General features: G+C 42.7%; 1 protein-coding gene across 1 annotated transcript in view; it reads right to left on the bottom strand.

Moving 5' to 3' along the window:
* PHAX (phosphorylated adaptor for RNA export) overlaps positions 1-13,890 on the bottom strand; it is a 124,703-nt gene that overhangs the window by 54,065 nt on the left and 56,748 nt on the right. Inside the window, exon 3 of the mRNA XM_086961106.1 lies at positions 13,219-13,339. Within this exon, the coding sequence (XP_086817232.1) occupies positions 13,219-13,339 (121 nt within the window). The remainder of the gene's footprint in view (positions 1-13,218; positions 13,340-13,890) is intronic.

Genomic DNA, 13,890 nt, shown 5'->3' with positions numbered 1-13,890 from the left:
TGTCGCATAGAAGGATGGTAAGTTACCCTTCATGCAGGTAATTGTTGAAGAGGGAGGTTGGTTGTAACACTGCCAAACCGGGAAATGTACATTTGATTCTGATTCTTGTACCCCAGCCTAGTTGCGAAGGTGAGTATTGATCCTGCACAAGGGTGCAGGAAGGTGTCTAGAGGGGGACGCCACCCTGAAAATGTTGAGAACTGCACCATGGTGCAGTAGGGAATCCCAAAGTGAGATTCTCGCCCGACAAGGTTGACTCTACACCAGGGTGTAGGGAAGGTGTCTAGAGAGGGGCACCGCCCGACAAGGTTGATCCTGTGCCAGGGCACAGGAAGATATCTATAGAGAGATATCGCCCGACAACTTTGACCCCACACCAGGGTGTGGGGACGATGTCTAGAGAGAGACAACGCCCTGACAAGGTTGATTCACCGGAAGGAGTTGCTTGTTGTTCGTCGGAAGGCGTTGCTAATTCGCACCAGGGTGCGTTGCTCGTGCAGATGCGCGTTGATTCACCGGAAGGTGCTGCTGATTTGTTGGAAGATGTTGCTATACATACCCTCAGAGCTATGATCTATAGTAGCTTTAGTGTCTTTAGTTGTTAGTATTATTCCTTTCTCAGACAGGTATTCTAAAAGTGTGGTGTTTTTAAGCATTCTGGGAAGGGATGGTGCAAGTAATGTCCTGATAGTTGGCAGAAGCCCAGAGCTTCTAGGCAGAAATACAGGATTTTCAGGTCATTACATTAATATAGTTTGTTTCGGTAGTACATGCATTCAGTCTTTTAATTACATATGTTTAAAAATAGTATGTTTCTTTTGATATTAATAATAGTAAATGTAAGTTAGTAATTACATTTGTGTGTTTGTGATCATTGACCCAATTTATGGGGTCATAGTGTATGATCAGCTGTTTGCAGTGTAGTTTGTAGGTATTTTAATCTGTGAACTTTGTGTTAGGTAAAATTAAGAAGTGCTGTTACTGTGGATCACGAGCAACCACTTGGGGCGAGCTCGAAAGCGGTAACAGTTTGAAAGCGACGACCTGTGTTGAGCGAGGCTTACTTTACATGCGCACCTGGGATCCAGTGTTCTTTCGAGGGTGCCTCAGGAAGAAGCTTGATCCTCGGAGGCCCCAGTAATTAGTGAATAGGACGTTGTCACGCCAACATGTAGGGCGACGACCCGCAGTGGCCATTTTGCAAAACAATGTATTTTGCATTCAAACGGAGTGGATTGAAGGGAGGATCGCCATTTTGGGGAAGGTAATGACTATCGTTGATTGGGGCAAACTGTCAGAACAGCTGATTCTTTGGGTTTCGTCAGTCAATGATGTAGATAGGATAGCGGTAGTGAGGAAAATATGATAATACATTGAAAAAATATATATATTAAAGGTTGATCCTTTAAAAGTGTTGACAAAGAGTGATTTATCAAATAGGGAAGAGCATTAAAAAAAAAAACCACGGAAATCAATAGCAATGAGTGAGGAAGGTGAATCTTCGAGTGTTGAGGAAGTTGGTGCCGGAGGGTGCTAGAACATCTGTAAAGGAGGCTTTTGAGAATGTTTTTAAGAGCAAGATAACGGCTGGATATTTTTCAGAGGATGAATTTTGGTCAGTAGATGAAGATGAGGGAAATAAAGAAAAAGGGATTTAGGAAAAGAAGGAAGAAAACTAAGAATGTTGAGGTTGGTCTCAGATTTCTTTCTAAGGATAAAGGTGTGCTAAGCGCCACAAATGAAGGTGTCCAACGCTACACGAAAGATGGTGTCCTTAACGGCACAAATGAAACTGAAAATGTGCATGGAGGTGGCTTCAGTCATGATTATGGAGAGAATGACGATGAATTCATTTTAAAGATGGACTATTTTGATGATGAATGGGATGTGGACAAAATAGAGAAGGAAAGAATGGAAAAAGGGCTTGTTGAAGATCCTCAAGGAGAGGATATGTTTAGTCCTGAAATAAGGCATCCAAGAAGTGCTGAATGGTGGCCACAAACAACTGATTTGTGAAATTGGACCTGAAGTCTGTGTATTTTATAATTCCAATAGCGGAAGAGAGTTGCAGGTTTCTTCAATTAAAGTGGTTGTGAGTTCTGGATCAGCTTGCATGCCTTCTGTTTGGGTTGGCTTGGGCACCTTGGTGTTTTTAAAAGTTCTGAGATCAGTGGTGAAGTTTCTCAGGGAGACAGGTATTAGAATGAACATGTATCTGGACAATTTTTTTTATGTCACAGTCAGGAGAAATTGGAAAAGCAACGGCTTGTGGCTATATATCTTCTGGAAGGACTGGGGTTTCTCATCAACAGAGAAAAGTCAGTGCTGGTGCCCAGTCAGTGTTTGGAATTTTTGGGTTTCATGGTGAACACAACGGAAAAGACTGAGTCTGCCGTAAAAAAAAGGTGGTAAAGAAAAACGAAAGTGAAAGGTTAAGAAAGAAAGTGTTACTTGGATGGAGTTGGTGAGAGTGATTGGCTTGTTTTGTTCTTCAATTCAGGCGGTTTCCTCTGGTTTGCTTAATTACAGAGCTTTACAGAGATTAAAGACAGAGGCTTTAAGGAAAGGCTTGAGGTATAGAGATCACATTTTTCTAACAGAGGACGCTCGGGAGAAATTAATATGGTGGTTGGACAATCTGGAGTCCTAGAATGGCCAGACAATTTTTGGTATATGCTTGAATTTTGTGATAGAAACTGATGCGAGCCTCTTTGGTTGGGGGATGTGTTAGGAGCATCAAGAGACTGGTGGGAGATGGTCTTTGGAGGAGAATTCGGAACACAAATAGTTTGGAAATGAAAGCAGGTCTGTTTGCTTTGCAAAGTTTTGTAAAATAGTTAAGAAACTACAATGTTTCAGCGGTTCGGCATATAAGCCGCTTGGGAGGAAGCAGATCAAAGTGTTTACTCAGATTGTGAAGCAGATTTGGAGTTATTGTCTAGAACAAAAAAGTGGGTTATAGGCAGAGTATTTTCCATGGCAGGACAATTTTGTGGCAGCCTGGAATTCCAGATATCTCGTGGATTTTCAGCGATTGGAAGTTAAATGTACACATTTTTCTGAGAATACTTCATGTTTGGGGTCAACTAGAGGTGGCTTTGTTTGCATCAAGACTAAAGTTCCAGTTAGGGCATTATTAAAGTAGGAGACAGGATCCTTTAGCAGAGAAGGTTGATGCATTTCATCAGGATTGCTAGAAGATACGGGGTATGCATTTCCTCCGTTTACAGTGATACAGAGGGCATTGTTGATGGGGAGGTGACAGATGTCAAATAATTCTTGTGACGCGTTTTTGGACAACTTGGTTTCCATGTCTGTTGTAGATGGCAATAGACGAACCTTTTTTAATTCCAGAGTTAGAGGACATTCTTTTAGGACCAGAAGGGGTTTTACATGCTTTGGTCGTAGAAGGGGCTTTGAGCCTTCTTGTTTGGAAGATTTCAGGGGAGGAGTGCACTTCACAGGACTTTCGCTGCAGGCTCAGGAATTCCTCTGAGAATCTTGGGTACCAGGGACAAGAAAGAGGTTTGAAGGGTATTAATCTACAGAGACCACCTACATCCGGGTACAGTTCTACGTGGGATGTGAGTTTACCTATTTATTTGAAGGTTGTTTCAGATACCAATGCAGGAGGGAAAGAGGAGAATAATCTGTTTTTTTGGTAATAAAACGTTTCAAGTTATTGGACAGGAGCAGCATAAAAGAGGAAAATGACTGCTGTGATGGAAGTTATATAGGGTTAAGGGACATTCTACTTTCCAGGCATTTTGGTGTTGGTGCTGTAAGGAGCTGGCAATAAAAGATATATGCATAATGTTAGCCTCTGTGTCTGTAAAGAAATCCAGATTCTCTCTTCACTACTCAGAGAATCTACATTCTCAACTATTTTTGAGAGAGGGCCTTCCTCCAATAAGTCAAGGGGTCCACATTTGGGCTGATAGGGTCCTTTTTCCATGAGAAGCGTTATTTGAGGATTTATTTTAATGACCATACACATCATTTGTAAAATATACTCCCCCATCGGCACATATAGGAGCAGCTCGAGTGTACATGTTCAGATTCATAGAGGGCACGGACTCATTTAAACGTAATCTTAAGGCATTTACTACTAAAATACCAAAAATATTGAATTGGAGAATAATTAAGGCCAGCTGGTAGCCTTAACAAGGGTTTAAGCGGACAACAGCTAAAGTGAAATTTAAAAACCTACCAACAGACCCAATGGAATCTATTGAGGCTTGTGGGAGCAACTTATGTGGTAACTGAAGAAACAGAGAGCATGTTTGTGCCCCTTTGAGTGATGACCTGAACGGTAAGACTGGAATGACTTGCCTGTGTATACCACCTTCCCATTGGGAGTGAGTGAGTGTGAGTGAGTCAGATCCAGACAAACACTATCTTTGTAAGGCCTGTTGCATTAGTAAGACCGGTCACAGTACTGTGTTTAGGTGCTTTCAAGTATCAAAAAAACCGAAAAGTGCGATTATATTTGCCTCACTCCGCTTTATAACCTACCCTACTATCTTTCAATTGCATCATTAGACGCTGAAAATCCTATTGTGTCCAGTCTTCCCTGCCCCCGCTCTCCGCAAACCCTTGTTGACTCCCTCATCGATCAACAAAGAAAAGCTCCATCCATACTGGACTACATCTATACAAAACTTTGTTATAAACTCAAAGATGTAGATTCCTCTAAAGAAGATTTTCCTCCTTGTGCAACTCTAGGGTTGGGATTAATACTGATATTACATTAGTTTAGGCTCCAAACATACTAAATATGTATAAATCCGTATTATACGTTGCTTATGAAATTTGTCTCAATGATTAGATGTGGTGGGTAATCGGCTGTCTCTATAATTGTCTGCTCCAATTTTCAATCAGCAGCTATTGGCTCGCTTTTGCCTCTCGATTTAGAACTCTGCATTTACAAGTTTTCCCTGAGCGACAATGTTACTATTCTCACAAAAAATTCTATAACACCCGATTTTGCAACAATAGTTTTATATTATTAAGGCGGGTGAGGGGGAAGAAGTACCGGACCTCTCTAGTTCAAGTGGTAATAGACACACTAAACAGGAGAGAGTAACCCTTTTTATATTTTTTGGCTCTGATGCAGAAAACCTTTGAGCGCATGCTTGAATCTTTGGTTTTAGTAAATAGACAACAAGCCAGACATCCTGACACTAAAAGCAATAAGTAAAACAAGCGCATCACTTGACGAATACAGTCAATTCGGCTTTAGAAGCCAACACTGTTCACTTCCATCAAACAACAAACCCAATACCTCTTTAATGAGGTTGGGGAATATAAACATCTTATTGTCCCATGTTGGTATTTAAAAGGTGGAGCTTTATGGTGGAAAAGAACACACACTGGCAATTATGTATGGTAAACATAGGGGACAGAGATCATTCATGAAAACTATCAAGAAAAGCAGGGGTATTATTGAAAGATCAAACTAGATAATTGATGGAAAATTTAAATTAGATTCTCCCAGTCCAAAAAGAAATCTTCAGAGGGACTAGTCGCCTCAAAGACTCCACTTAACAATTCACATAAATTAAAAGCCCCATCTTCTAGACAAATTTTTCTTTTAACTATCCCATAGTACAGGAAACTAAACGAGGGGTTGGAGGGAGACTACATCCTGCCAGAAGGGTGCCACATGTGCTTCCAAACAAGAATCTAGCCTGTGGGATATTTTTCTGTAAACCCTGTTTTACTAGGTCAAAACAAAAAGTTAAACCACACCCTTTAAACAGGGGAAGATCGGTATCCAACGGATCCCTCTTTGAAAGGGATGAGTTGAAACAACATGGCTCTGGTAGGATTTTGCAACATGGACAATGCTGAAGTTACAAAAATTTGCTCTCATTCAGTACAAGTGGTATTGATGCTAATAAATGCAGAAAATAACCCCTATAACCTAGGTACAGAGCTCTGGGAAGGTCCAGAATTCAGAACCTCTAGCCCTAACTGGCAAAAGCAATTGAGTAGAGTTTTTGAAAAATACAAGTCCGTAATCCATACAGGATTCACTACTGGCCTGCAAAAATGTTTTCTTTTTCTGGGACTTTTTGATAGAAAAATAAAGAGCCCTATTCATTCCTTTCCATAGACAGGTGAACCACAATGCCTTGAACAATAGACTCCTCAGACAGAGACTACCTAGAGGGACAGTTGTACTAAAATTTTTATCAGTACCATATTTTTTAACATGTCCATATCCTCCTCATCACAACAGAAAATGTTGTCAATTTCGGTGGACCTGTCTTTCTATTGTGTTCTTGAGGAAATTATCTAGCTTAAGATAATAAACATCTCCAAATGTATAGGTTGATGCAAGTGGACGGTACTGGCCATGGAGGCACAAATGTTTTGGTGAAATGGCCTCGCTATGTCCTTTGTTTTTTAGCCTTCCCTTCAACTCTTTGTTTTTCCTTCTCCCTTCCTTCTTTAACCATTGTTAAGTTTGCTTGGGTTTCCATTTCTACAATAGTGTATTCTTGCCAATCCGGGTATTCAAGAGCTGTTCTTCTTCATTTTTCTTTACCCTTCGGATGATTTGATTGCGTTCAGCCCTTGGAGTGACCGCTTTGCCACTGGTGTGCGCTAGCCAGAGACATGCACAATTCAGGTGTTTAGAGCATGGATGAGTAGTCCTCTTTTTGCAAGAGGCATCTGAGAACTGATCAAATCACTATATACTATAGGATAATATCATTGGTTGATCAATCAGCAATGGTAAGACCAGCATCACATTAAGTATGACTGGCAGCACAGAGCCCAATGTATGCTTTCTGGTTTTAATAACACTGTACATGTACATGTGTAGGTAGCCAGCCAGAACAAACAAGCATTTGCAATCCAATAGGTCTCGCATTAGGAAAGTTTGAGCTTTTGATATTGTAAATGACAATTTTTTATTTATGTGTTGGTTTTGAAAATAGCTAAATTAATGGCTTTGTCATTGACACTGCAAATAGTTTTAAGTTTTGCAAATGTGACACCTACAGCATTTGTACTGCATTATGTGTTGTATTTACGTGACTTAGATGTATTGATATTACAAATAACAATGGCTTTTAATTTTTTTAAATAATTAATACTTAAATGAAAGTTCTTTCAATTTATAATGGCAATAGCTTAAACTTTTGTGAAGATTATATTCAGTATATTTTATTGTGACGAAAATCCAAGAACAGAAGTGAAATATTAACATCTTTTTGTGACATTTGTAATAAAGCTTGAAACATTGAGAGAAGATATTTGAACCAGTTGTTGTTGAATGGCCGCACAGATTGATGCTGTGGTGGTGCTGAGTGAGGGCGATAGATGGATAGAGTGAGGGCGATAGAGTGAGGGCGATAGATGGATAGAGTGAGGGCGATAGAGTGAGGGCGATAGACAAATAGAGTGAGGGCGATGGGCGATAGAGTGAGGGCGATAGAGTGAGGGCGATAGATAAATAGAGTGAGGGCGATAGATAAATAGAGTGAGGGCGATAGATAAATAGAGTGAGGGCGATAGATAAATAGAGTGAGGGCGATAGATAAATAGAGTGAGGGCGATAGATAAATAGAGTGAGGGCGATAGATAAACAGAGTGAGGGCCATAGATAGATAGAGTGAGGGCCATAGAGTGAGGGCCATAGAGTGAGGGCCATAGAGTGAGGGCCATAGAGTGAGGGCCATAGAGTGAGGGCCATAGAGTGAGGGCCATAGAGTGAGGGCCATAGAGTGAGGGCCATAGAGTGAGGGCCATAGAGTGAGGGCCAAAGAATGAGGGCCATAGAGTGAGGGCCATAGAGTGAGGGCCATAGAGTGAGGGCCATAGAGTGAGGGCCATAGAGTGAGGGCCATAGATAGATAGAGTGAGGGCCATAGAGCGAGGGCGATAGAGTGAGGGCGATAGAGTGAGGGCGATAGAGTGAGGGCGATAGAGTGAGGGCGATAGAGTGAGGGCGATAGAGTGAGGGCGAAAGAGTGAGGGCGAAAGAGTGAGGGCGATAGAGTGAGGGCGATAGAGTGAGGGCGATAGAGTGAGGGCGATAGAGTGAGGGCGATAGAGTGAGGGCGATAGAGTGAGGGCGATAGAGTGAGGGCGATAGAGTGAGGGCGATAGAGTGAGGGCGATAGACAGATAGAGTGAGGGCGATAGATAAATAGAGTGAGGGCGATAGATAAATAGAGTGAGGGCGATAGATAAATAGAGTGAGGGCGATAGATAAATAGAGTGAGGGCGATAGATAAATAGAGTGAGGGCGATAGATAAATAGAGTGAGGGCGATAGATAGATAGAGTGAGGGCGATAGATAAATAGAGTGAGGGCGATAGATAAATAGAGTGAGGGCGATAGATAGATAGAGTGAGGGCGATAGATAAATAGAGTGAGGGCGATAGATAAATAGAGTGAGGGCGATAGATAAATAGAGTGAGGGCGATAGATAAATAGAGTGAGGGCGATAGATAGATAGAGTGAGGGCGATAGATAGATAGAGTGAGGGCGATAGAGTGAGGGCGATAGAGTGAGGGCGATAGAGTGAGGGCGATAGAGTGAGGGCGATAGAGTGAGGGCGATAGAGTGAGGGCGATAGAGTGAGGGCGATAGAGTGAGGGCGATAGAGTGAGGGCGATAGAGTGAGGGCGATAGAGTGAGGGCGATAGAGTGAGGGCGATAGATAAATAGAGTGAGGGCGATAGATAAATAGAGTGAGGGCGATAGATAAATAGAGTGAGGGCGATAGATAGATAGAGTGAGGGCGATAGATAAATAGAGTGAGGGCGATAGATAAATAGAGTGAGGGCGATAGATAAATAGAGTGAGGGCGATAGATAAATAGAGTGAGGGCGATAGATAAATAGAGTGAGGGCGATAGATAAATAGAGTGAGGGCGATAGATAAATAGAGTGAGGGCGATAGATAGATAGAGTGAGGGCGATAGATAGATAGAGTGAGGGCGATAGATAGATAGAGTGAGGGCGATAGATAGATAGATAGATAGAGTGAGGGCGATAGAGTGAGGGCGATAGAGTGAGGGCGATAGATAGAGTGAGGGCGATAGATAGAGTGAGGGCCATAGATAGATAGAGTGAGGGCCATAGATAGAGTGAGGGCCATAGATAGAGTGAGGGCGATAGATAGATAGATAGATAGAGTGAGGGCGATAGAGTGAGGGCGATAGAGTGAGGGCGATAGATAGAGTGAGGGCGATAGATAGAGTGAGGGCGATAGATAGATAGAGTGAGGGCGATAGATAGATAGAGTGAGGGCGATAGATAGATAGATAGATAGAGTGAGGGCGATAGAGTGAGGGCGATAGAGTGAGGGCGATAGATAGAGTGAGGGCGATAGATAGAGTGAGGGCCATAGATAGATAGAGTGAGGGCCATAGATAGAGTGAGGGCCATAGATAGAGTGAGGGCCATAGATAGAGTGAAGGCCATAGATAGAGTGAAGGCCATAGATAGATAGTTGTGTGTGTGTGTGTGTGTGGTGGGGGGCGGGGGGGTTGTGTGTGTGTGGGGGGGGGTTGTGTGTGTGGGGGGGGGGGGGGAGTAGTGTGTGTGTGTGGGGGGGGGGTGAGGTCCGGATGTGTGTGTGAGGGGTCTGGGTGTGTGTGTGTGTGTGAGGGGTCTGGGTGTGAATGCAAAAATACTGGTCGCAAAGGGGCAGATTCTGCAAATTTGCCCATTTGCAACCTGTTTTTCGCTTGATGCATGTGACCCCATATCTTTGAGCTATGGCCTTGCTACGCTCTTGCACCCTTACCACTAGTACAACGCAGTGCAGTAACTTTGGCTGCTCTGCTGTCTTGCTGCATGAATGTGAAAATGTGCCCCTCATGTATTAAATGTATCATTCCGGAGGTTGTTGAAAGCATAGTGAAGAAGGATGTCAGGGTGGCAGGTATGTTTTTTTATTATATCTTTGGGAGGGCCTGCTGCTGAGGGTTGGAGGAAGAGTGTTCGGCGGAGAGAGCCTGAGGGAGGTGAAAGTTAAGAATGATATTATGTGTGACACTCCCTTGACTTCTCTTCTCTTGCACAGCTGCTCCATGAGATCAGCTTACTGGATGTACAAATGTAGGGGAGGTGAGGGGGGCATGCACAACAAAACATTATCAGAACATCAGAGACAACTTGAGCTTGACTATCATTGTCCACTTAATGTCATTAGGAACCCCTCGGTGGAAAACAATCCGGTTATTAACACTTATAATTCCATATGCAACATAGAACCCACATGTTTGTAAATGTTGTATAGGCCCCAGTGTAGTATGTACGTATTTACCTGTTCTGGTCTCATATGTCTGCATGTACCAGTACTAAAATGTTTTTTTCAGCTGTATCCGTCCTTCCTCCCGAATCGAGACAAAGCCACGGCGCAGTTGATTGGAAAACTCCTTGAACAGCTCAAAGTGAATTACGCGAAATGCGCTGTTTTTGGACCAATAGCCGCGCCGTCTGTCCCCTTGGAGACAGACAGACCGGACATACCTGTGGGCATGAGATCATGTGCGCCAGTGATGGGACGAGGTGTCAGCGCCAGAGTGTAGCCCACGGGCACGGTGTCCTTTTGAATTTTCAGGGCATGATCGAGCCCTGGAATCCCACTGTAAACTCCAAGGTTCTGTCGGCGCCATTTTTGGATGACTCAGAACCAGCTTTTCCAGCTGCCTCTGTGGCCTGGGATTAACCACAGCGAATTCGCCAAACCACTGGTGCTTTACATACCGTTTAACGCAGGGAACTGTCCTTTTGCTTCTTCCAGAAAATCTAATCCTTCAGAGACAAATAGCTCCATTCAGGGACAGTGAACCGGGGTCAAGCTTGAACTTTTAGAAACCATGAAGATAGCAATAAACCAAAAGCGATTGGGATGGATCTGCTTTGCAGGACAGTGAGGAGGTGTTGTTCGGGTGTTGGGGAGGGCAGGTGTTGGCTTATGTGCACAGCATCCGGCTCGAGAGTGATAAGTGCGTGGGTGTCGCGCGAGATTGCATGCGATGTGTAGATAGCTGCGCATGTGGCTGAGGGTGTGTCAGACTGCGGGGAGATGACGGCTAGGGAATGAATGTGGGAGGGGGGTGGTTTGGCATGTATCAGCCAAAGAAAGTCACAGTGTGGTGGGGGGGCAACCCGTAGACGAACACTGCTCTTTAAAGCGTCTGTGCTTGTAAACGCTGCAATGAGCTTAAAAAAATGCTTTATTATATTACGCAAAGTGTTTTAATTTGAATAATGAAACCACGTTGTGTACCAGACTTAACAAGCAATTTTAACATACGAAAATGGCATGTAGAAGCACTTTTTTCATGGAAAACTGTAAGCATATCATGTGTTCTTACGGGCGCGCTCACAACAGCAGAACGCCAGCGCCCAGCAGTACACGAAGGACAAAAGCAAACGCGCGCACACACACTGAAATCTCCGACGGCCCTGCGCGAGCGCCCAGCAGCAAAAGCGCGCACACACACGCTGAAATCTCAGACAGCACAGCGCGTGCCCATCCTGTCTCACATTCCCTGGAAGTGAGTAACAATAGATGCTTCACTGTACGCAGTGCTTCGCACTGCTTACACCAGCTCGACCTAAAAAGTACCACATCTTGAAGCAGAATCGGAGTGTGTCAGTTCATCGACGTGTGTTCGCTCAAGTGTGCTTCTGTGCAGGTGGCAATTCATGCCATAATGGAGCATCCAAGGTAGGAGGATTGCTTCCCCCCTTCCTACCCATAGCAAAATGTACATTTTTCACAAATATAAGCCTGCATTTGACAGCAAAATGTACAAAAAGGACAAGCAAACTTTTGGGGACCAAATTATTTATATAAAGCAGATATTTCAGTGATAATCACTACTGTGGTCTGAAAACCTGATCTGTAAAGTCAATGTAATCTGTCTACTTTTTGAACCTGCAAGGCCTCTGTAACCAGTACAATTTGACAGAATCTACTCTACTGCCTCAATTTGCATGATCTTTTTCCAGCCAGTGATCCAGAGACATGTAGACAGATGCTTTGGTAAATGAAAGGCATGTAAAATTGCATTTTTCTTAACTGCCTGCATCACCTTAAGCTTTCTAGAAATGGTTTAAGGGAAAAATGCACCATGTTGCCACCTTTTTTCAAAGTTATCTTAGACTGTGCAAACCTTCCTGGAGAAAGTCAGGGTTTGGAGGTCTTATCTAGAAGGTGAGATCTAGGTGTAGCTAGGACAACCCTAGTTTGCAATATCTCCACATCTGTAGGAGCAAACACAACTTAAACCGGAAAAGGGGTTTATTTTCGTGGACACATTAATCGACTTGACTGAGCTCTGAAATACTACTTGGACATCTGCAAAGTTCGTTTTGCACTGTTTATTTCAACCAGTTTTTGTTGTACATAATTTTCGAAACACTTGATTATTAGAATCATAACAAGCCAACTAGAATTTGAGAAGAGGATTACAATCCTTCATTTCCCAGTAGTCCCGTTTGTGATCAGGTAACGAGTGCAAACGAGGCATGTTGGCAAATACTGCATAAGCCATATAAGAATGTTATCGTAAAATAGTGGTTTGGGATTTCTCATTTTCAATAGTTTTCTTTTAGTGTTTGGGAGCCACGAATAGCCTGTATATTCTATAGGAGTAGTGGATACTATGACATACAGACATACCGTCCATCTTTATTGTATACATTGTTATTTGAATTTTTTTTACTGTTAATATATTTATTTATTCATTTTGACATATTCGTAAACTGTTGTGCTTTACAAAAATTAACATTGGGTAGTCAGTCACATTATTGTTGTAATTTGGTTGCACTTTACCAAGGATTGAGGCAGGTGACCCAAGGGACTTGGGAGGCCAATTTTCCATTGCAGACAAACGACCTACAATCCTGTCTTAGTGGAACACATTACTCACTGCTAGTTCTCGGTTGACTTGGGAGAAGACCCCAACACTGCTTTTTCGTGAGCTTTCTCTTCTTAAACCAAACTTGGAGTTAGCTGGTGTAGAGGGAGCTTTCGGACTGAAGGCCTTTAAAGGGCTTTTGTTGCATTCCCCGAAGTTTAAGAATTGTGGTCAAATTAATGTGCACAGGACACAGATTAAATGAACCAGAGAGTAAATTTACCTTAAACATATATGGTAGCACCAATTTCCCAAAGGTACCTGAACTGCAAGTACCAGAGACTTCATCAGAAAATATTACCACAGAATGTCCTTACCATTACAAACAGGCCTCCGTTTTCCTCCACTTCTGCAGTTTCCATCATTAGCTCGATTGCTTTTTTCTTTCCAATGGTCTGAACAACCTTGGATATTAAATCCTTCTTTGGTTCTCTAAGGCTAAGGAAGAAAATAAATGCCATGTTACTGCAGCATTAAACAGAAGGTTCAAAGGACTCCTTTACCCGACAAAGCATTCTCTAAACACTTTAAGAAGATAAGTAAATAAATAAATACAAATAGGAGGTGTATTCTATTGCCATAGTTTTTCATTTGTGATTAGGATGTTTTTAGACTTGTCTCAATCTTATCCATGAATTCACTGCTTTTCAATTACCTTTTATCTTTTTCGATTAACCCCCAATAAAGTTTCACTATCAAGCTCTTCAGTCATTCCATTTGTATGTATAAATAGCTACTAAGTGGTAGCCGTTTAGGCGTAAGCCAACACCATATTGCAATCTGTGATGTTTAGTTTTCGCAAATACTTTTGAACCACGGGCTAAAAAAACAAATCTGTCCATGCACAGCACATGCTGGCTAAAAAGCCAGATTTGGCTGAGGCTTTCGAAAATAACAAGAGGCTATTAACCCTTTAATTGCTGCCGTCGGCCAACGGTCGTCACGAGCACTACCTTGCCAGTGCTGCGCACGACCGTTGGCCGACGGGT

This window comes from Lissotriton vulgaris, chromosome 3_1 (genome assembly GCF_964263255.1).
Source record: "Lissotriton vulgaris chromosome 3_1, aLisVul1.2, whole genome shotgun sequence".
Classification (NCBI taxonomy): Eukaryota; Metazoa; Chordata; class Amphibia; order Caudata; family Salamandridae; genus Lissotriton; species Lissotriton vulgaris.
Note: the sequence above shows the minus strand (reverse complement) of the source record. Positions and strands in the feature narration are given on the sequence as shown.